We start from the raw sequence: 24,533 nt of genomic DNA, 5'->3' as shown, positions 1-24,533 counted from the left end.
TATATTAGTGTGTCAGAAAGACGTACTTTTAAAAGGTATTATATCAATGCATGAAGTAAGTTCACACTATTAGTGTGATTTTTAACTTTAGATGGCTTTCTCTGTATTTTCTTTGCAGAGAAAATTGCTTTCTTATCTGCAACATTAGTATCTGGATTTTTTTTTATAGTCAGTAATCATACACAGTATTCAGACAAAAAAGTGGCATTTTATTAAAAGTAAGTTAGTATAGGTAAAGATTACGTTAAACTAGAACAACAAACCTGAATCCAAGGTGATGGACTTTGGAGGTTTAATAGGATAGAACACAAAGGGAAATATGGCTCCAGGGATCTGGTTTTGAATCTAATAGGGGTAAGGACAGGACAAGGTGTAGCACATTAGCTCTTCAGTAGTGAAATATTTTACAAGTAGGACAAACACAAGAATTTTGAACTACCAATTCAAAAGCAGGAGAAGAAGCCACCACAATAGTTCAAAATATTTCTACTTTCAAAATGAAACTATCCAAACCAAATAAACTAGAGAAGCTAGAAAAGATTCTTTTTGGTGTCCATAAGCAGCCATAAAATAATGTTTCAAAGGATTTGCTTATAAAAAAAAATGAACATATAACTCACTGAAAATAGTCAATTATACCTAATTTTAAGTTGACTGTAAATAAAAGCCACAAAAAACAAACAAACAAGAAAAGGATGAACAGCAACTGCTTCTCCTCAAGTCATGGGTGACTTTTTTCCAGAAGCATGTAAGCAGTACTTTGTTTTATAGGCTGCGAAGTTATGAAGCTATACACAACTCTACATTAAACACTTACTTGTATCCTGTAAATTTGAATTCTGAAAGATTTCTGATGTGCTGATGAACTGTACTCCACTTTCAAAGCTGCCAAGTAATTCCTTCTGACAGGAATCTCGTTGGGTTGTTGAATCTTCATGTCATTTCCACTAGGAGTTAAACACACCTATTGCAATATTGAGGAAAACTTGTTATTTTACATGATATCAAAGAAGGTTTTTTATAATAGACTTCAAATTAACAATTTTTCATTAACATTTAAATGAAGGTTTACCAGTAAAAACTTTGTCATAAATTTCAACAGAAGCAAAACAACACAAGAAATCTGTATATTTCATTATTAAGGGATAAATTTTTGCCTTTTTCTACACAGTTTTCCAGAGGTCTATGACCACGTTACAAACCAAGTAATTTACCTGTACTACATTCATTTAACTACTACACAGGTCTAACGAATATGTGGACTTAATCTGTAGGCAAGAACAGCAGCCTACAGAGCACAACATGCTTTTACTTCTCATAATTATTCCAGGAATATTTTTTTAATATTTATGTAGTTGAATGGCACAGCTGAATGTCATGTGACTGTGACATATCACAATCAGCTAAAATACAAGACTTTGTGCTAAAACAACCTCCCAATCTCAAACTAATATCCTTCCTTGCCTCTTGATATAGCAGATTAACATATCATAGCTTTGTGCATATTTAGTCCCGTAATTTCAAAATTAGAGGCTAACAGAATCAGGCCTACAGCAGGCTTTGAAATATTTATGCCTTTTTTTTTTTTTTCTTCCTAGACAGCAACAAAGTTTCTTTTTCTAGGCAGAAACAGAGATGAAATTTTAATCTAATCATATCCTAATTTTTGTTGTTTTTCAGAGATTGCAAAATAATAATGATCTTTTCCTGTGCACACTCATAAGAAATAAATTCATACAATGATCAGTATTACCAAAACATTTGGTTCCAACTCAACAGTCTTATTTTCTGATGGAGTTAGCTCACTGTATTCTTTGAATTCTTGTTCTAACTTATCTGTTTGCTTAACACTCATCGGTTTCCATCTAGACTTCTTTTTGGGTTTTGCCTCCCAGACCACGTCAGAACTTTGAAAACAAACAAAAGACCAAGAGAAAATAGTTAGGTAGTTCAGCACAGATGTTATTTATCTAATTGCAGTTTTTAATAGGTAATTACTGTGTGATAAAGAAACACATCATAAAGGTAAATAAAAATAATTCAAATCACCCACTGAATGCTTGATACTATGTGGAAGTTACTGTTTCTGATGTAACTGAAGAAAAGTTAACAGAAAGTTATCTTTAATGAAGTTTGGCACATAAGAAAACTTCGTCAAAAACCTCAAGTTTCAATAGCACTGACATCCATAATCATACAAACTCAATGCAGGATTCCACATATACTCCTGTGTAAGTTGGCACAGCTGAATTTGCTAGAATTTGAGAGTTTTTTGAGTAGACAGGAAATGTCTCAAATTGACACTTATTTTTGGTAGTCCATTCACTTTAACTGCCTAAATCACTAGAGAGTGTTTCAGTTTGTGTTTTCTTTACTGATTTGATCCCTTAGGGTTTTTTGTTGCTGTTATTGCATGTTTTTATGTTTTTCTTTTAACAGTATCCAAAATCAGTTATTTTCTAGTCCTTCTTATTTTTACTATCATTGAGACATCATCATTTATCAGTTTTAAAGTGTGCCAGATTATTTCCTGCTTTTCTGTTTGGTTATGCTACTTCTGTGAGGAGGTCTTACACCTGATCTCACAATATGTGACACAGGGAACAAAGCAAGAACTAAGTGGAGGATATTTTTTCTTTCTACAAGTTATTACAGTTCATATATACACAGCTGATCAGACACAGCTCCCTATAATCCAGTTTGTCTTAGCTACATTTCGGTTCAGACACATCAGTGACAGAATGACCTTAAAGAAAAGGTGGTCTTAAAGAAAAGGACAAACTGAGATAGCTGTTAATTTGTTCACTAGAGTTGTTCTCAAGTTTGTTTTATCTTTCTTTTTCCAAATGTTTCTGCAAATTAGATACAGACTGTCTACTGCAATCATTTTGCAAGATATTTACAAATGGTAAAATTCTATATAACAGCATTTGTGTGCATGTTTTCCCACTGTATCCAAGGATTCATCTTTTATCCTCAGAAACTGCTTTCAGGAGTTTAATATCAACAACAAAATAGCACCAATCTGTAAGCATTGTTAGACTTCTGTCTATAAATGGCCAGTTCCTGATAACACTGATTCAGTGAAATATCTACAATGAGTCTAGGCATTTAGCCATCACTTTTAAAACAGTTATTTCCACTGTCTAGATATTCTTAAAACAGTTATTTCCACTGTCTAGAAACTTGAGCTCAGTTTCTCAAGTGAAGAAAATACTACACAGCTCTATTGGGAATGGCAAAGGAGACGATGTGAGACATACATGTACTTTCAGCCTGTTTTGCAGTGCAGTGCAAAGAATTAAGGCAGGGGCAGGGGGGAAGGAAAAAAAAAAGAAAATAGAAAAAAAAAAGAAAGAAAATTTAGGTAGGGAAAATACTTGAACAGTCTGTTTGGTTTTTTTTCTTTTTTCTTTTTTTTTTTTCTTTTGTTGTTGTTGTTGTTGATATATATATTTTAAACATTACCTTGTAATTCCTATGTAGGACACCTCCTGCCTTGTGTAATTATTAACCAAAGAAATTCCAACATCTTGTAAAGAGAGAATAATTTCTTGTTCTGCTAGTTCGGCCTGTACACTTTCATAAGCCAATTTAAACACATTCTTATCTTCAGTAATTAGGACAATACGCTGCAGACCTTCAAAAAACGACACTAAATAGACCACCTTTCTGCAGTCCAGGCTGAGTACTTCTATTTTGTCCTGCAAAGAGAGGAAAGGTTTTTACAGCTCTATTCATCAATAAACAAATGCAAGCCTTAACAAGAATATGAACAAAAACATAGGACCATTTTAAAAGGGACGGGAAAATAAAGTTTCTAACTAGAAAGTTTTGTTGTAGTCTCTCTCTCTCACATGCATTCTGGCAAACACAGAGTTCTTACTGTTCTGTCTGAACCCTGTCTATGAAATTCTTTCCTATTACATTAGGAATAAGGTGAAAAAACTTACCAGTACTGCAAATGCTGGCAAAACATTATGCCAGTAAGCAGATCTAGCTATTATTCTAATCCTGAATATAAAAACCTCAAGGAAATCACAGTTCCTTCTTTTCCAGAAAGTCCTATGTGTGAATAACAAAAATATGCATACAAGAAGATGCACCAGCAGAAGCATCACTGTGAAAAAAAACATTCCTGGCTTTTGAATATGAAGCTATGGAATGTTCATCTTTACTGTGATTTGAGAGAATTTCCCCTGTACACTACTTGTCTCAGAATAATGCCTAGATTTCTTAATGATTTAGTAACAAAAAACAAAACAAAAAAAAAAGCACACTGCACAAAGAAGAGTAAATAGCATTAAAAGCAGATCTACATACTTCTTTTGGTGCAATTTCCTCAGTTCTTTTTCCACATTTCCATGTCAATTTTCTAGATCCAGCTGGATCTGCCCAAGTATACAATACTGCCTTGTTTGGCTGAAGACAGCCTTCTAATTCACTGAGGGAACTAGAACAAAATGAAACAAGTAAGAATACTTACTTTTTAAAGTAATGAAAGTGAAAACTGAAAACAACAAGCAACTAATAAATAAATCACACCAAAAACACACTCAGCACAATAATAAAATCACCACTTAAACTTCAAACATACATTTTAACACTTACTAAAGTATGCCCACTAGATTTTTAAAGATCATTTTCTTTCCCACTTGCACTCAAGAACTGCTAAGTATAGAAAAAGCAGACAGTGGAACTTACAGATTGAAAAGAAAATTCAGGACTTGTGTCGTCTAACAAAATTGTTCCAAATCTTTTGTTTAGGAAAACTTTCCCCTGTATGATTTGCTGAAGGGAAAACAGTTCTTTGTCCCTGGATACAATGGATATTTTTCAGGCAAGCCAATTTTAAATACTATTCCCCGCTATTCACACACAGTTGAAACAGGCAGACTTTTTTTTTTTTTCTTTCTTTTTACAGGCTTTGTCAGGAGCCTGTCCACTGTCATGAATAGCTTATTACAGAACTTAGATATGTATGTATTAAACTTACACTGGAGATGCCTAAAATCCCACTAATAAGATGACTGAATTTTACAGGTAAGAACCATTCCTTAACTTCAAACATCATTACAGCAAGCATCTAGGTGAAATCAAGACAAGCTTTCCAATGATTTCAGACACTCAATCTGGCTTAATAATTCTTACATAACTACCTGTTTTCTCTCTTCTTTTTTGTAACTTTTTTAGCTCATTACTTTTGCTAAATCTTAACTAAACTTGAGAGAAGAGGACAAGACATCTAACTACAGTTCCAGCTCAAGTATTAGATATTCTCTGATGTAGGCTCATGCATGGTTCCAGAACAGCTGTATAAATCCTTTGTCATGAGAGAGTTGTAGGGGGATGCAAGGAGAAAGGATATAAAATTGCTGATTTAGCTCACAGAACAGTTTAATTACTTCTAGGTAATTAACCAGGTGCTTTGTACTACAAAACATTATTATTGATACTCATGTTCAATTTATAAAACAAAAAAATTCTAGGTACTCAAACAAAATCAGATATTTAATTTCTAGGAAACAGGATTTTCTCCTCCATTATACTAGCTTAGGAAGTTGAAATGAAAAGAGAATTCTGGACACAGAAGTCCATCTAAACTGTCACAGACTGTTTATATAACTAAAAAAACATGTTCCCATGTAGGAAGATGAAAGTGCTTTATAATGCATCAGTTAAATGCTCATCTGCATAGCACTTATTTATTTTCTCCATTAGTAAGCAAAGAATGTTGACATGCCTATTTTAATTCTGCATGTAATTCAGTAAATGTACTCAGCTGAACTAAAGGCTTGCAATGGAAGGCTAAAAGACTCAAAGTATAACATTAAAACAGTTCCATATGTATATAATGTATACATGCATAATAACAATCTAGCCTGAGCTATTATCGCTTTTGTACCAGTAAGCAGACATAGTTATAAAATATGAAATAACAAGTGGCATAAATGCTTGCAGACATACATAGTAAAAAAAACAGTCTTACACACCTCTGTCCATACTCAATGATTTCTTCTTCAGTATGGTTTATTAACAGAAATGGTGCTGCACCATCATGGTAATCAGAAAAGGTAATCACTGTAGAATGTTCAGTCAGGTTGACATCCACTGTAATCCCCCCAAGCTATCAGATGTAAAAAATTACATAGTAAATAACAGCAGAATTATTTTCCAACAAAGTAAATATAATTTTAATATTTCTAAAAATTTTACAACATGAAACCCATCACACAATAAAACAAACAATATGTTTTAACATGCCTGTTATATATATACCTAATCATAGCATTACTAGAAAACAAGCATTCCATTCAGTAACTAAAACTATGGAGGATTTCTATAATCCCAAAATTTAGGCCAGTAGTAGCACAATCTTCCTTGAACCAGTCATATGAAATAGTATTTCTCAAAATATTCTACAAATAAGAACATTCAAAGATTTTAAATTGGTGCTTGATGAGGCTATATGTAAATCAGTCACATCAAAGTTACTTTTCAAAGTAGCAGCATCACTTTACAACTAATGTAATCACTTCTCAGTCTTAGCTAGGGAACACTGACAAAATCTTTTCGCTGCAATAGTTCATTTCTCAGAGAAGAACTTATAATGAAACATTCACATTTATCTGCATGCACATATACACATGCCCACACACACACAGATATATATATATGATTTTTTTCCCCACCTAAGTTTTGCAATACTTCACTGAGTAGAAAATACTGCAGAATGGAAATGGAACGTACTTTTATGTAATTTTCAAAGGTAACCATTTACCTTGTTGTCTAAATGCAGTAAAAGACAGTTTTCTTGCTTATCAAAATTTATCTTCTTTGGTGGGAGATGAGAATTTTCAACTCTGACAAGCAGTTTGTTGGCATCATTTTCAGGCCAAAAGGGAATACACTATTAAAATAAATAAATAAATAGATCAGATATTTTGAACTAAATGAGAAGACAAACTAGGAATTAGAAGGCATTCTACTTCAGACTACTATTCTTTCCTAAAATTTCACCCAAATTTGCAGTTGAAATGGATCAGAAACTTTTGCAACAATTGAAATTAATTACTTACCTGAAGACAATGAACTGATTCAGAAATAAAATAGATAAAATAAAATTCGGACACAAAATGGATAACATTTTTGAAATCCCAAGTATAAAGCAGAGCAGCGCTAAAACACTGACATGGCCTTGCTTGTTAAAAACAAACAAACAAACAAACAAAAATTCAAAAAACCCTTCTTTTTTTTTCCATTAAAAGATCTCTTCTTAAATACATATAAATTAATGACAAGATAACTTTATAATGACAATCAATGACAAAAAAATCTATTTGCATAAGTATACTGCTACATAACTTGAGTAAGCAGAATACTGGCACACTAGCTGCACTTTTGTAATACATAATACACAGACATTCTCACATACAAACATGTATATAAAACAGAAATAACAAATGAACCTTAGGAAATTAAACCAAAATGTGCGTTCCATTTTTCTTCATCCACAACTGAAATCATCCCTTCTGGATTTAAAGTGAATAATAAACAATAGTTTAAGTTTACATCCTAGGTGGATAAGACAGGGAAGACAGGGAAGCAGGAAAGAAAAAAGCTTTAACATAACTAATGCAGCTGATTAAACGTAATAGTCTGCAGCTGATTAAAACAGTCCTGCAAAAGGAAGAAGTTATGGATAATTCATAACTCTCAACCACGTTGGCAAGCACCCACAGCATTTGTATAAAGTTCATGGTGGCTCTGTACTAAGAATGAAATGATCAGAAAAAGTCAGTGACTGTCAAGATGCACCATTTTTCCTATACGCCACCTCATTCACCTGTAGCGTTCAAAACCTCAGATTCATCTCTTTCCAGTATATTCTGAGATACCAGATGTTTTTATTCAATTATATTTGAATCCTAGAATTAAGTCATCAATGGTGAAAGACTAGTTCACCAACTTACCATGCCACTAAGTTCCCTTTCCCATTGTTTCTCACACCACAGGAAGCAGGAAGACAAAGGAAAAAAATATAGTTAAACAGTAAGACTGAAGGTATTATCTACACCAACACCAAAGAAAAAATAATTGTGTAATATGCTAACATAAAGTATAGCAAGTAAGTCTCAACATAGGAGCATAGGAGATCACAGAGGAAATTAAAAGAGAATCAATCAACAATAAAAGAAAGTTTTAAGGAAAAACTAAAGTAAACAAGATTAGTTAAGAAATAAGTCACAGAAGCAACCACAGAGAACTGAAATGCATTACTTTTTTGTTTTAGGCACAAAATGGTACTATTTCCAAATGTTTTGCCACACAGATTGTCACACTGAGTATTAGGAAAATATTCTTCACCAGTGGGTGGTCAGGTACTGGAACAGGTTTCCAAAGGTAATGGTCAGAGCACCAAGACACTGGAGAGAACGTTCTTGGACAACACCCTCAGACACATTATTTAAGTAGTACTGTGTTGAGCTGTGAGCTGGACTTGATGACTGTTGTATGTCCCTTCCAACTTCGAATATTCTATTATAAGTTCTTCATTGTTCATCTTCACTCTGTAGTAGGAACACCTATTTGACTTTTTATTCTGGCATAATTGTGTCAGTGGACAAGGGAAGTAACACTGATGTCATCTATTTGGACTTTAGTAAGGCCTTTGGCATGGTTCCTCATAACATCTTTCTCTCCAAACTGGAAAGATATGGATTTGATGGGCAGACTGTTTGGTGGACAAGGAATTAGTTATGAAATTGGACCCAGAGAGTGATGGTCAATGGTTCAATGTCTGGATGGAAATCAGTGAAAAGCTGTGTCCCTTAGGGGTCAGTACTTGGATTGGCACTCTGGAATCAACAGTGGGATCAAGCGCACACCCAGCAAGTTTGCAGATGACACCAAGCCGTGGGGTGTGGCTGACAAAACTGAAGGACAGAATGCCACTCAAAGAGACCGTGTAGACTCAAGCAGTTGATGCCAGTGAACCTCATGGTGTTCAACAAAGCCAAGTGCAAGTTCTTGCAAACGAACCCTCACTATCAATACAACTTGAGGATGCAAGGATTGAGCACAGATCTCTTGATTCAGGGTACTGGTGGATGGCAAGCTGGACATAAGCCTGCAAAGTACCCTTGCAACCCAGAAAGCCAAACATATTCAAGAAAAGAGTGGTCAGCAAGTTGCGGGATGTGATCTCAACCCTCTTCTGTGCACTGGAAACCTCTCCTTGATTACTGTGTCCAGATGCGAGGTACTCACTAGAGGAGACACATGGACCTGTTGAAGCATGTCCAGTGGAGGCCCTCTAAAAGAATCCCAGATATAGAACACCTTCCCTAAGACAACACACTGAAAGAGCTGAGGCTGTTCAACGTGGAGATCAGAAGGCTCCGGAGAGACCTTACAGCGGCTTTTCAGAATCCAAAAGGTATATAAGAAAGAAGGGAACAGGCTTTTTTGAAGTGTCTGTTTTGAAAGGACAAGGAGAAATGGTTTCAAATTCAAAGAGGAAGATTTAAATGAGATACAAAGAAGAAGAGTTTTACAATAAAGACTGTGAGGCACTGGAACAGACTGCCCAGAGATGTAGACATCGCATACCTGGAGACATTTCAAGGTCAGGGTGGACAGGACTCTAAGCAATCTTGTCAACCTGTTAGATGTCCCTGTTCATTGCAGAGGATTTGTACTCGATGACCTCTAAGGGTTCTTTCCAACTCAAATGATTCCACATTTAGCAGCAATCTAACGTACAGTTATGGTCAACATTTTTTTCTCTAAGAATACATGCTGGTCAGCTCTCTTGGACTAAATCTAATTTAAAGAACTGTTTGTCCTTGTTAAACCATTTCATACCACTCAAAATCTATCAGCTTCTTCCTACTGCAAAATTTGAAGAGCAATAGATTTTTCTCAAAAACAGAAAATAAAGTTTAACAGATCAGCTCCTTTCCAGACAGGACACATGTCCAAGAGTAGATGAGCTATACTTTTCCCTGAGAAGACAGCCTATCATTAAGAACATTCAGATGTACTGAGAAGCAGAAAGAAGAACTGTGTTTAACTTAATTGGACAAACAAGAAATGAAGAAAAATGGGGGGTACCATGGGGAAGTGAACTAAGCTGAGATATCAGCTAACACATTAGCAACCTTGTCTTCTACTCTGGATATACTCTCTTCAAGACCCATTGGAGAAGAGGGAAATAGAAATATCATTCTTCCTAAAAGGCAGTATGCTATTAGCATTTACATTATTCCAAATTGAACCCAACGTTACCCCCAAATTATATGTGTTCTGAAGAAAGTTCACAATGTGAAAACTGAGATGCACTGAACTCAAAACAAATACACAGACCTCAAAGCACATACGAAAAAAAAACACCTATATCAGACACACAAATACTGCAGTGCATAAAGTGAAGCTGCATGCCTAGTCTACAATGGAGCAGACTTTGTCAGCACAAAAGCTGCCATTTCTGCTACACTTGTCCTAGATGCAAGCACCAAGTCAACCAAACCACTGAAATAAATGGAACAGAAGTTTCAGTGCCATGTAGAGAAAGATAATACAATAACAGCCAAGCTTTTTTTTCCCCCTCATACTACTATTTATGATACAATTAACAGAGAAAACATTTAACTTATTGTAAGCCTGGTTTATATGTCCAAAAGTAACACTGAGAAAAGGTAATAGAACTCAGAAAACTTACTGAAAAAGCACAGTGTATTCAGACATTATCATAGAACACCATGCATGTCTTTTATCTCCTATCAGTGTTTTAACTGATTTATTTTTCTTGAGGAAAACTTGTAACAGTTTCCTTCCTAAGTTTACCTGTTGCAACACAATTGGTATCCACTTTTCCTTGCCTTCTTCAGCTACTTCCAAAGTATATTTGCTTCTATTTGAGATCATAAAAAATGGAGTGAAAGTTACAATTCTGGTAATATTGAAACTGCTGTTGTTTATGGTGACACCGACCTGTGAGTAGAAAAAAATAGTTAGATGCAGTTTTCCTCTTCATTCATATTTCTTGAAAGCACTGAATTCAAAAGATAAACTTTACTTACTTGATAATCTTTTTTATGACTCTTGCATTTCACTGAACCATGACTTCCAACAGTGTCCAGTGAAAACTGATCAGACAGCTCGCTGTCTGTTACCATCAGTTGAACCTATAAAGAAAGAGCCTGTATTAATTTTCAGTTTCCAGACATTGACTGCTGAAATCACATGCAGAGTATACATGTATACATACAAACTTAAGTGCATACTGAAAACACCAATATTTCTGTGCATAAGACACAATTGCCAGTATTGATTCATTCTTCAATCAGTGGAAAGCACCATTAAAAATCTCTTAGCAAAGTTAAATGGTAAATTACAATTAAAGTACAGCTCACTAACAACTCAGAAGCTAATAATCACAACTGCAAGTATTCAATTTTCAAGTACCACAGCTTCACATTCTTAAACTTCTAAGTACTACTTAGAACAAGGACTTTTATTGATGCAGCTTAAATGAGATAAAGGATTGTTCCTTTTTCAGGGAATACTTCTCAGTGGTTTTTATTCTGGATAAAAGATGTGTATCTCTTTCTTAAGGATATCTTTGATAAATTTCCCCAAGTACATCTGACAATATACTTTAATGTGAAAAGTTACCTTTAGACAGAAGAATATTAAGTCTCATGATTTTTACAGAACATGAAAATGTAGATAGCTTTCAAAGTACAAAAAAAGAAAAAGAAAAAAGAAAAAAACCAACAAAACAGACAGTAAGATAGCTGAGTCAGATTTTATTGACTGTAATACCTTGTTATTCTGGAGGAAGTTTTTGGGCTGGAAAGAAAACAGCAGTGGCTTTTTGCAATCTGGAGGATGCTTGCGGTGAATGCCATCAGCTTTGTATTGCAACATTCGACCAGTTTTGTTTACCATCCAGTATGGGCTGTGAATTGCTATAACCATTTGCCCAGTCATGTATGTCACATGGACAGCAATGTCCAGCTCAGTCTTATCGAAATCTGTGATGCTGTAAAATGTTGTGAAACTGATCTCTGGTAAGTTACTTTTTATATGGTACTCGCTTTTCCAGTTTTGATCAAGATAATTAAGCAACTGTAAATCTAATTTTGTTTGATCCAAGACTGCATTATGAATCTGGGCTGAACATCCATCTTGCAGAGTTTCACATTTGTTTCCACTTCCCTTAAAAAAAAAAGTCAAAATCAAAACCCCTATCAATACTGATATCATGTTTCTAGCTATTTTAAAAATCAATATGAAAGTTGAGAAAAATAATAAAATGCTTATTATGATTTAACTTTTTACGTTTTTATTTTAAATAAAGAAAACAACATTGTATTGTCATTAGCATTTAGCACAACAAATCTGCTACCAGATTCAAATGAATATATGGCAGATTTTCTCAACTCAATTTATTTTATGAGATTCATAAAAGAGATACAGAAATAAGAAGAGATGGCAGAAATCACAGTCCCTAGCTCTAGTAATTATGCATTTACAATAAAATGCCATGATGAGATTATTCTACCTGAATCCAAATACTAATCACTAAGATAATATGAGAAATAAGCATTTGAGTGTATTCTAAAACGGTATCCATAAGTAGTAGGACATGATCTAGACATATCCAGAGAGTAGCATGTTTAGTGCTGAGGAGTTTAGTGGCGACATTGCACACGTTTCAGGTGTTTTAACTGATAGGAGCTGGTGCTCAGCTTTCAAAGGCCCACTAGCAGTCAAAGGGCACTCAATTTCATCTGGAATAAATATGCACTTATGCTGAAATTCAAGCAAAAACATAGCAAAAAGGCAGCAATAGGACGATTCCTTAGCATGGTACTGCTAAAAGTTAATGACAGTTTGTGAAAGAACATAGTATGTTACATAGAATGACCTAATAATATTGCTTGAGGCAGTCACAGAATCACAGAATTACAGAATCACAGAATTACCCGGGTTGGAAGGGACCTCAAGGATCATGTAGTTCCAACCCCCCTGCCATAATCCCTAGGAAAAGCTACACTGGTTAGTTAGGATCAAGATATGCAATGAAAAGAGAAAGCAACTCTCTCACAGGATTAAGCTTACACAGCATAAATTTCTCTTTGCCTTTGTATCTGCTGTTTGAGTTAGTACTGATTATTTTAAACACCATTTTCCCCCATTCTGGGGTCACTTCATTTCTGTAGATACAGACTTCTCTGTAGTATCTGTAAAGCCTGTTTCATAAAGACAGTAAAAGAAGCAGTTTATTTAAATACAGATTTCAATTAGCTAATCAGCTCTCATAACAAAAACAGGAAACATCATGAAAACTGGAACACTAAAGAATTACCTGTACAGAGTAAGTTATGTGATATGGAAGAAGATTACGGAGAAGAACAGAAGGCCATAAATGAACGACATATGGAAAATCCCACTGATCATCTGAACACAATGAAGATGTCAGCGTGTCTTTAACAGTAACAATATTGATGATAAGTGAGTGTTCAGTTGACCTCACAGACTGGCATTTCCTTTGTAATAAGCTGTCAACATTTTTCATAATTTCATCAAAAGTAATTCCTTTACACATATCATATTCTCCATCCACTCCATTTTCATTTGCTATGGGTAGCAAACTCAGTATTGATCTGCAAATGAAAACATTTTTAAACATTCAGGATAAGATTGAATATTTTATATATGAAAAAATAGGTTGCAATATTAACACTCCAGTATTTGGATTTCTGAAAATTTCTAACAGTAACTCATTGTCTGCCTTTGTCTCATTTGAGTAAGGAAGCTAACGGTGGATTAAGTCACAAAAGTTCCAGGAGCATCATACCAATTGCTGCTTTCTGCCTCACATCACCAAGCACTTTACTCAAAAAGGGGCTGCTTGAGGTTGTTATGAAGATGCTACTGAATATGAACAGGAGCATTTATATTCCTTTTCCAAGGGAAAGAAATGAATAAACAACCCTACTTGTATGGAGCTGCAGGAAGTGCTTATGTTTCTACTCACATAAAGCATAAGATTTATGTATTTTTTGTAGTCATGGCTTTTTTAAGACAACTGATTTAACCCAGTCAGCTGCTCCTTGACTGAAGATTTGTCAGTTAACACTGTATGAGTGTACAAAGAAACTCACCAATGTATCTGCGCAAGGAATGAGAAAGTTGCTAAACTTTCTTATTAATGATTTTATTAAATAATATACAGATAGTTAGAAACATTCATGAAAATAAAAGCACTTTATAGTAACTTACTCAACTAAAAATGAAATTGAAACAGAAGGACTGTTGTCATTGTGTTGTGCCTAACATGGAAGCATTCCATAATTTTTTATGATTGCTGTGCAAACTTCAGCACAAAGAAAGTTACATACACTAATACTTGCCAGCATATGGTTATCATCATTAAAAAAAACTTAAAAATAGAGGGATGTTTATTTGAGAACAGCCTTAGAAACTGTCAAAACAAACATCTGCCTACAAGTTAGTAACAGCTTAGCTAAACAGTACATGCACACTGCAATTTCAACTGGGTATTAGCCTGCAGGTGTTAATAGCATAGATTACTGTAAGCCGAGAGAGAGAGAAAAAAAAGAAGTTGTAAAATATAACAAAACATCATTCAATTAAAAAAAAATCTATTGTGTGTGGATATTATGGATATGGGAAATGGATATTTGTTTTTTAACATAGTTATTTCCATACAATAATCAGCAATGTACAAGCATATGATTGCACAGAAGAGTAATCTAAACAAATACCTGTATGAGGACAATGGTATGTTGAATTCATTTTCTGGTGATGCAGTCCCTAGACATTTTCCTTCATCAAAAATACTGAATGGGATTGAAAAATGACTCTTTATCTATACAAAATACAAATCCAGTGATATACATAAGTAAATACTGGTAAGACAAACTGTTATGAGCCAAACAGAACACAGAATAAGTACTTTCTCACTATCTTACCCATTTCCCATTCAAAGTCACATACTTCAAAGGGACTCTCTAGTAACAGAAAATCTAATTAAACAATGTTTTGCAAACTGAACTTCTGCTCCCTCACATCCACTGTTGTTGCTGCTTTGAAAACATTTATTTTTTAAAATCTATCTTATAATATATTGTATCAAAGTACATGAATTGTTGAGATCAGTTTGTAAACAGCTTTTTAAAATGTTTTTGTTTTTTTTTTTTTAACAATACAAGATCATCTAAATTCATTTAAAAAAAAAAAAAAAGAAAGAAAGAAAAAAAAGCAAATGTAACTACAATGCAGGGAAGGATCCTAGATATATACCTGGATAGGAGAACGAATATTTATCATCTTGCTTCCTTCAACAGTATCAATTTGGCAGACAATGGACCTTTCGACACCTGACTCCTCATGTCTTACTCTGTAAATACATCGACCCACTTTGGTCAGTGGAATCTTCTCGACAGTAGAATGATTCTGTGGACCTAGAATTTACAAAGTCAGAAACAAAACTTTAAAAGGAGGATTAAGACAAACTTGAAAANGCAATTTCTATAGCATTCAAAAGCAGATGAAGAAGTACAATTATCCCTTGTACTCTGACAATCTTGTAGTGAAACCAAACAGGAAAGATTCCTTTTTTCTCTCCACAGGAAAAGGAGTAAATGAACCAGTAACTTAAATACACTGCAGCTTCTGTCTTTGCTAATAGTATCAGTGCTTACAAATAAATATTTACAAAATATAATGGCTTATTAATAAAGTATTGCACATAACGCAAAAAATAATTCAACCATTAACAAATAATATGGTCACAACTGGTTTGACAAATCAGTCTTGAAAAACTGTCAAGTGGTATAACAAATCAACATGTATGGTTAACTGGTAAACCATGAAAAATAGCTAAATTTTAGCTATAGTCATCCTTAAATTATTTAAAACAGTTTTTCTCAACAACATTTCCCTTAAGGATACCTTCTCTGAACATGCACATGTACAGCTCTCAGTACTGTTAAAAACTGTTTTAAAAATAGACAGCTTCATTATGCATTAGCCTGTGAATAAAAATTAAAAAAGTAATTGCAATAAAATTATTCGATTACTAATCTTAATTTCATAAATTATCAAAATGGAAAGTTCATGCTACAGAAATTAACAAGATATGTGTGACTTTTAGCTAAGAAGGCCAAAGAAGGACTCTAAATACTAGCAAGCATCTACAATCCAAAGAAACAATACTTTCATGTTAGTAAACGCTGGAGAACCACATGACAAACACAAAGTTCATCACAAAGTATTTACAAAAAATGAAGGTTCATGAATTTTGGAACTTACGGATTTGAATATAAAACCTTTTGCTACTGAGGGTTGTCATTGCTGTGAACTGTTCACTCTCACTTTTAGTCCTGACATATTCCATATTTAAGGTATCTCCATCTTTTAAATTAAATATTTTTGCTCCAAATTCAACATTGAGGACGCTGAAAGAATCACTAGGCAAGACAGTGATGGGAAGTCCTAAAGAATTTATAAGTACAAATGGTGCTCGGTCTTTTTTGAAGATATCTGAGGTTTGACTAGCTGCTTCAGCAAATGCCTGGTAAAGATACAAAGCATAGATATATATATCGAGTAAAGTTTCAACAAGAGAATTCATGCAAATACTCAACAGAAATCTGATGCTGTACAGTTAAATAATCTTTCTTACCGTTCCCAAGTTACTCAACATCTGCAGTCCACATTTGGATAATGTAATATTCAGCTGGTCTTTTGAGGAAACACTTATTACTGTTTTATATTCTGGAACTTTGTAGTTTTCTTCTTCTGCATCTGCATCTGATTCAACTAATGCTTTTTTAGCTTTCTTCTTCATCTGAAAGAATATATATGTATATACATTTTTTTTTTTTTAAAGAATTCTTATCTGATCTTTTTTTTTTCTGTAGAGAAAGTTTCATCTCATGACTTTTTCATTCCTCTCCTCTTCCCATTTCTATGCTCTGTAGTGATGTTCCTATTTTATTCGTATTTTTGCCTTCAAATTAATACAAGAAAAGGGAAGGAATAAAGAAGGGAATAGGGAATAGATATCAAAGGTGAAAGAAATTCCAGTAACAGAGCTAAATACATTATTTTTCATCCTTCATAATAAGTATACCTACTTGGAGAACAGAATCTAAGTAGTCTCAGTACTGAAATATGAAGTGTTATGATTGTTTGTTGCTTGGTTTATTTTCCCCAAAAAATAATTTAAATGAAAGATTTTACAAAGTTGAGCTTTGGAAAATGTACCTTGATTTCAAGAATCCACGGTTTAAATAAGTCAGTCTTCTCTATTTCTAGTGGCTCGAGTAAAGGTTCCCACACTCCAAACATCTCATTAAAATAGTGCACCTATGGGAAATGCAAATGTCAGTTAGTAAATTACACACTACTTAAAGTAATGAAAGACCTATGTATATTTTGAAGGACTTAAATTTCTGATTTACAGGTATATTAATCTCTTTGGAATAAAAATAAAAATGTAAACTTAAAAATAATAATAATTATATGAGATAATCAGGTCAGACTTTTAGTTAGCTGCCTAGTGCATAATTATGTATAAATATGAGACTATATAACCTCAATTGCCGCTCAATTAATGTAGTATATCTAATGCATTCAATTTTCTGCTTTCACTACTTTAGCATCTTACTCCTGTCCTGCTCCTACTACAGGTATCTTCAAGAGTTCAATCATCAAATATACAGATACTTTTTCTTTTATTTTCGAAATAAAATTAAGAAAATTATTCCCTTATCTAGAATTTCTCACCTCTAGCTCAAGCCAAGAATGTAGGTTGATGAGGGTAGTCCAGTTTTTTACTTCTCCAACAAATGAGGACTTGGCTAAGAGCATTGGTAAAGTTCGGTGCCCAACTCCAGCTTCAAGTGTAACAACAACAGATTCTATACTCATTTTCAATAACTGCCCTGTGGGAACTAGTTCGGTGATTGGATTAGTGTCCTCACTTTCACCTGACTCTTCAAGAAACCACAATTTTAGATCTTTTAAATCTTTCATATTCCACAAGCCTGGAGGAACTTGACTAATCTCTTCTTCTGTTGTTTCAGCAGTTTGATAAAGGGCAGACGTAATAGTTATTACCGTATTTATGATTATTGGTGAAACCTACAAATAAGAAGTTGGAATAATTGGAAATCAGAAGCCAGAACTGGAATAAAAGTCAGCTACTGTCAGACCAAACAATCAATGAGTTACACGACATCAACAAAATAGTTCTGTTGTCTACAAGTCTCTTTCCTCACACTTGAAAACACATTCCTTTTCCCAGAATATATTTTAACCTGTTCAGATTTTCAGCCCCACCTTCCTGCCAGACAAGATCTTTCAAAACTACATCATCTAGTGTCACATGTGAATGCTTCAGATGCTACATCTGCACATCAAGCATTCTTACAAAACGGACTGCTAATCTAGGGCACTGTAACATAATTGTTATTTTTCAATTTTATTTGTTTTTACATGCTAAAGCAGCAAGGTGATCTGATGAAGAACAGAAATAATTCACTACTTCAGTAGCTCCTGATTTTTAGTTTTTATCTTTTTAAAGAGACATATCCCATAAGTAACGTTAAAGCCATCTGAGCAGGATGAAGTAGAAGAAAAAACATGATAAAATTCTACCTACCTTTACCGTTAGGGATTTAATCATTAGATCAGCTGACTGTGGATTATTACCAGACTGTTTCATTTCAAAGAAAAAGTCACAAGGCTGTAATACCTACACAAGAGTAAAAAATACACATTGAGAAAAAAAGAATAAAAATCATGTAATTTTAAATACCATACATCAAGAATACTGAAAATACATTTCCTGCTATTCAAAATTAAGAGTAATCTGAACACTACGTGAAATGTGTGCCACTGTAAAGAAAAGCAAGCATCAAAAGTAAACCTCAGTAAAGTACCAAATATCAGCTACAGCAAAACGTGTCACTCTACAGCAATGCCATTATTTAGGTGAAGTCTGCAGATGTCTTCAAATACTACATGCATAGTCATGTTTGTAACTTTTGAGGAGAATCAGTCTTGACTGTTAATGAAAAGGTAACAGCATACCAAAGAAATAAATCACTTTTTCCATCACAGTTATTTCCAGCTTGACTTTATAATCAGCCCTCGCATACTCCCATTTATCAATACTAACCAAAATCATAGCCCTAGGTGATTAATAAAGCAGACAGATGTAGTTACATTCTGCTAATACTGTACTGACAGCAAAATGTGCTCCCAAGTCAAATACCTGAGATGATAAATGACTGAAAAACAATTTCCAGAAGTGCTACTTTTGTGATCTTTCCCAATATCTCTATCTAAATCATCTAAATCAGACGCTGGTGACACAGAAATACTCTGAATTCATTTTACCAAGCGAGTTTGGTTTAATATTTTTTGTTCACATTATTAATTTATCCATTGTTGCTCAACTTCATCATTTTATTTCTTATGGTACAACAAGAAATGAAAATACTACATCCTTTGTTAGACTAAGGTACACACGAGAAATGCAGGAAAAGGACCTCATCACATTGCACTACTTTAAAAGCAGGGGTTAGTTTTCTGAGATGTGGTAAAATCTATTTATCAGAAAAAAAACTATCACGTGTGTCCCCAAGGTTTAGGCATTATAAAAACTTCATGGTAATACAAATGTCCATAATTATGTGATCTTCATAAAGCACATCAGATGTTTCCTTTCTTGACTAAAAACAGTTTTGAATGTCTAGTTGTCTGATAATTTTATGAATCATCTACAGGAAGCTATTCATAAAATTATCAGAATCACAATCAGAAACTTTCTACTCTGTGACTCCTTGCTATACACTCACATAGGTATTTAATGGAAAGTTTCAGATTGAAATTCCAAACTGACTATGTAGAATTTAAAACAGAGCATTCTTGCAAATGGCTAGTTGTTTTGGATTTCAAGGATGTAAGAAATTAATAATTTACTCCTCTTAGATCTTAATTTTGACCTTTTCTTTCTGTGATATCTCAAAGCTACACATTAAGATTTTTTGTCTGATCACACAAAACTGAACAAAAACAACAATATAACCCAAGCACAGAATTTTATTCATGTATATATAATATAATACTTCAGAAATAGTTCACATTCTAGTAGCATAAGTTACACAGGGCCTTTTAAATACAAACTGGATGTTTTTAAGCTTACCGTAGTTACACTGCCTTTCCTTTTTTCTGGAAGAAATGGGCATGCTTTCACTTGTATCTCTTTAACAGCGGCTGTCATGCTGTACCCTTCAGGGCTATTTTTAATGAAGACCTCACACTGTGCTGTAACTACCAAAGCGGGAGCATCACTTCTTGTTAAATCAGCCACAAACACAATTTCTGGATTTTTAACAATAACATTCATTTCCATTGTAGATACAGGCTGCAGAGGTGCTTCAAAAACATAAATTCAGTTAGGTCCGTTGTTCAAAGCTTAAACAGTTGTTACTTACACCTCTTTTTTATTTATAACATCTAGAACCATTTTAAAGATTTGCTGGCAAGATCTACCAAGGCTGGCATCAGAAAGCATGTAGATTCCTGCTTTTGGTTTGTTCCTAGGTTCATTTACATAGATATAAAACCTCTAAAGCTATAACTACTTTCAGACAGAACAAAAGACTCTACAAGGCTTTTTTGTTAAAATGAAAAGACCAATGGCATCATTGCTGCTTTTGCCTATGAAACTGGCAAATGCAACAGTTTTACTAAATCATCATATCAGCCAGCTATGATATGAACATATAGAAATGCCAGACATTTTCTACTCTGTGGAGAAGCAAGATACACAGTCTTATATTGCACAGTAATGTAGAGTTACTTAAAACTATGTGTATCTTTTGTGATGCCAGTATACTTTCAGGCAAGACTTCTTGATTTGCTTAGATTTTGATAATCTGCTAAGTAATCACAGCAGCCCTAACTGGGGTGGACTTAACTTTGATGTTTGTGGTACAGGAAAACCAAAACAACAGGGACTAGCTTTGTAGATTTGATGTGAATTTCCCGGGGCACAGGAGCATAAGAATCCTATTTCCAGCTCTGATTCTCTCGTGATTCTTTCTAATGTCAATCATTCATTGAGACTGCTAAGACAGACAAATCTAGGGAGCGTCATATCTAACTGCCATTTTCATTTTATTTTTTTATAGCAATACATTTTCAGTTGTTCCTTTTGTCTGGGAAGACAGAGCTTCGTTCATAAGTAAAGGCAATTTCTTCAATGCAACGATGGAAACATTAATGGATAAAGAAAAAGTATATAAACTGCAGAAATAACATGAAAAGAATATAATAATCTTAAGAATATTATAAATACTGAAACTAACCAGATAGTATAAAAAAATATATTCAAATATTTCTACACATACCTTGCTCTTTTAAAGGTAAAGACTGCCTGAGATTTCTCTGTGCAGCAGCACTTTCTGCATTAGCTTTTAGGAATATATCTGCAACTGTAAGTAGAAATTCCATGCTTGCACAAAGGTATATCTCTTGAACAATCATGTCAAGAACAGTGCCATCTCTGCCCTGCTTATAGCTTATATCCATCATAACCTTCTTTTCAAATCCGTGTTTCATTTCCACCATCCTGAAAGACCATTAAGGCAGCATTTAATGAGACAATAAGAAAACAGCCACAAATAACTGAAAGATACTCTAGATTCTCACTCCAACTGCCAAACTTTAATATTAAAGACTGAATTTAAAAAGTAATACTGAAAACTTCATAGCATAATCAATAATCCAATCAATATCAACATAAATTCTATAAAACTTCAAAACTGACAGTACTCCCATATACTGGCAATTAAAGATGTTTATAATTCCAACAGATCAAAATGAAATCAAACAATCAGAATTACTTGCCTACATGTGAAAGCATTACAGTTTACTTAAATTTACTTAAGTTTGGCACTCTTTATTAAGTAAATCTCACTATTATTTCCCCACTGTTTTATTAAAGATGAAAGTAAAAGTTGTTTCCACCTGCATTGAGTTACTTCATATGTAAATTTCATTTATACGATTTATATTGGTCTCTCACAAACAACATGGAGTACAAATGGCAAAAAGGACATAGGTCTTGATCACATATATATGAAATATAGCACATACACAAAGGGCTACCCTGATAAAAAATTGCTGATTTAGCAGAACACTAGATGCAGATCACACAGATATTTACAACTCTCTGGCAAACTCCAGTTAAACAGAATTTATGTTGTAACGCAGACCTTGGTGTAGCCTTGTGGATTGCCTGTCTTTTATCATCTAATGTACAGTTTGCCAACTTGACTGAAGCATTCATTGAGCCATCTGATAACATTTTCATAGCAGCTGACATCAACACCAATTTAAACTCTGCAAGCTTCAAAAGATCATCTCTCTGATCCAAATTAGTACCCTGTTTAAATGAAATGAAAATACATTTGTAAGTTTGCTTACAGGAAACGAAAATTACACACTGGTTTATTTACCTTGTAAGAATTCTAATAATGATTTAAATAAACTCAGTAGTAATTCAAAATAAAAGAAAATAATAATATTAAGCTCCACATAAACGAAGTTTCACTTTCCTACCAGATTGCTAGAGCAAGATTACATTAATGAAAGCAAGGTGTTCCAGGGAAAGCAGAACTATCACATACAATTTCAGATGGTTTGCCATCTTAGGTTTAAAAATACAATGTAGATGCAATAATGCCAAATGTGAGAAATTAAGTTTTGTCCTATGTATCTACACACTGTATAGCTAAATACAAGAGAAGTCTTCAAACTCCAGTACAACACACTATAAGCTTACAATAAATTATTAACACACTTCCAGTCAGATACTGCTGACAAGTTTTATAAATTTAAACCAAGAAGAGGACATAGGCATTCATACTAAGATATACACTCTAAATGTCTCTCTCCACAATTTGACTTACATGTTCACATATGAATGCACAACTAGAAGAAAGCCAGCACAACCCTCTGCTTTTTTTACCCCAGAGTTCTTTTTATCAAGATGAGCTTTCAGTAAATTTTAAGTCACAAAAGCTTCCAGATATGATGTGCTACAATTTGTTATTCTCCATCCTGACAGGTGATTCATTAAAATAACTTAATAAAATCAATTAAAACAATAGTTTGTTACTTATACTTCGTTCATTACTACTGCTGGAAATCACTCTCTGCAGATAGACTAGAATACTACTGTTATTAATTTACAAGACTCTACATATCCTCAAAACTATTTCTTGTTCCCTATAACCAAAATTATGCTTACCTGTTTTGAGTTTGAATTATATAGCACTAAAGTCAAAGAGTCGAATCTGAAATCCAGTTTTAGTGTTGTTTTTATTTTCATAGGTGAGTGCAGTTCCACTACAGCTGATGTCACAACAGTTACACCTTTCAGAAATCAGAGGAACACTTCAATATTTAAGAACTTCCTTGCTGACAGCACGTAAGAAAGAAATATATACCCTCACAAATGACTAGAAGAGATTACAGTTTCCCTATTCTTTCACGTGTAAATCCATTTCAAATAAATCCAATCCAATTAGTGTTGGCAAAGTCACACAAATTTGAGAAAATAAAATACTCTATTTATGCTTTTCCTTTGCAATTTTGACTATCTTAAGACAAAGATGTAGAACATCTCTTAATGGTATACTCTGTTGTGTATATAAATATTCTACAGAATACAATTTCTGAACACTATTTGCTTTGAGTATCTGCTGAACAGCTTATGGTCAGTTATGCCTATTCAACAGGGAAAACGGTGGCAATGCCATAATTAGTCTCAACATAAATCATCAGTTTCATGGCAGCCTGTAGAGTAAACAGGATTTTGGGATGCATTACACACAACATAGTTATCCAGTAAAATGAGGTGATTCTCCTGCTAAATTCTGCACTAGTGCAGAGTCACTGAGTATTGTGTGTGGGTTTGGGCCCTATAATATAAAAAGGATGTGAAGTTATTTGAAGGGCTCCATAGAAGGGCAACACTGGAAAGCATGTACTGTGAGAAGAGGCTGAGGACATTCAGGGTGTTCAAGAAAAGATGAACAGAAAAAGAAGCTGAGAGATGACCTTACAAGTAAGAGGGGAAGTGGAGAGGGAAGTATCTTCCTCCTTGTCACCAATGAGAGGGCACACAAGAGGCACAAAACTGTACTAGAGTAGGTTTAGCGTGTACCTCAGGGAACATTTCTTTATCATGGGGTGGTCGAACACTGAAACAGGTTTCCTAGCAAGTTGGTAAATGCCCTATGGCTGTCAGTGTTCAAGAGGCTTTTGAACAATGAATTGCATAATATGCTTTAACTTCTGGTTATCTCTGAAGTTGACTAGCAGTTGGACTAGCCTTTAGTCTTTATTTTCATTCTGTTCTGCAATTATGAAAAGACATACACTAGCAAAAGAATCAGAATATACAAAAAAAA

The 24,533-nt window shown here is 34.0% G+C and overlaps 1 protein-coding gene across 7 annotated transcripts in view; it reads right to left on the bottom strand.

Annotated features, from left to right (window-relative positions):
- Nucleotides 1-24,533, bottom strand: part of VPS13A (vacuolar protein sorting 13 homolog A) — a 102,919-nt gene that overhangs the window by 30,182 nt on the left and 48,204 nt on the right. For 6 of the 7 annotated variants that reach the window (XM_015849182.2, XM_015849180.2, XM_015849183.2 and 3 more), the window contains exons 36-58: nucleotides 23,369-23,493; nucleotides 22,332-22,501; nucleotides 21,465-21,685; nucleotides 20,255-20,487; nucleotides 18,707-18,799; nucleotides 17,830-18,186; nucleotides 17,308-17,409; nucleotides 16,724-16,888; nucleotides 16,351-16,612; nucleotides 15,340-15,500; nucleotides 14,802-14,905; nucleotides 13,379-13,676; nucleotides 11,830-12,225; nucleotides 11,085-11,189; nucleotides 10,849-10,995; nucleotides 7,974-8,012; nucleotides 6,782-6,910; nucleotides 5,994-6,127; nucleotides 4,324-4,453; nucleotides 3,469-3,704; nucleotides 1,754-1,907; nucleotides 818-964; nucleotides 264-345 (exon numbers count right to left, since the gene is read on the bottom strand). In XM_015849182.2, the coding sequence (XP_015704668.2) occupies nucleotides 264-345; nucleotides 818-964; nucleotides 1,754-1,907; nucleotides 3,469-3,704; nucleotides 4,324-4,453; nucleotides 5,994-6,127; nucleotides 6,782-6,910; nucleotides 7,974-8,012; nucleotides 10,849-10,995; nucleotides 11,085-11,189; nucleotides 11,830-12,225; nucleotides 13,379-13,676; nucleotides 14,802-14,905; nucleotides 15,340-15,500; nucleotides 16,351-16,612; nucleotides 16,724-16,888; nucleotides 17,308-17,409; nucleotides 17,830-18,186; nucleotides 18,707-18,799; nucleotides 20,255-20,487; nucleotides 21,465-21,685; nucleotides 22,332-22,501; nucleotides 23,369-23,493 (3,990 nt within the window). The remainder of the gene's footprint in view (nucleotides 1-263; nucleotides 346-817; nucleotides 965-1,753; nucleotides 1,908-3,468; nucleotides 3,705-4,323; nucleotides 4,454-5,993; nucleotides 6,128-6,781; nucleotides 6,911-7,973; nucleotides 8,013-10,848; nucleotides 10,996-11,084; nucleotides 11,190-11,829; nucleotides 12,226-13,378; nucleotides 13,677-14,801; nucleotides 14,906-15,339; nucleotides 15,501-16,350; nucleotides 16,613-16,723; nucleotides 16,889-17,307; nucleotides 17,410-17,829; nucleotides 18,187-18,706; nucleotides 18,800-20,254; nucleotides 20,488-21,464; nucleotides 21,686-22,331; nucleotides 22,502-23,368; nucleotides 23,494-24,533) is intronic. The other variant, XM_032441137.1, reaches the window with a different exon arrangement.

Source organism: Coturnix japonica, chromosome Z (genome assembly GCF_001577835.2).
Source record: "Coturnix japonica isolate 7356 chromosome Z, Coturnix japonica 2.1, whole genome shotgun sequence".
NCBI lineage: Eukaryota > Metazoa > Chordata > Aves > Galliformes > Phasianidae > Coturnix > Coturnix japonica.
Note: the sequence above shows the minus strand (reverse complement) of the source record. Positions and strands in the feature narration are given on the sequence as shown.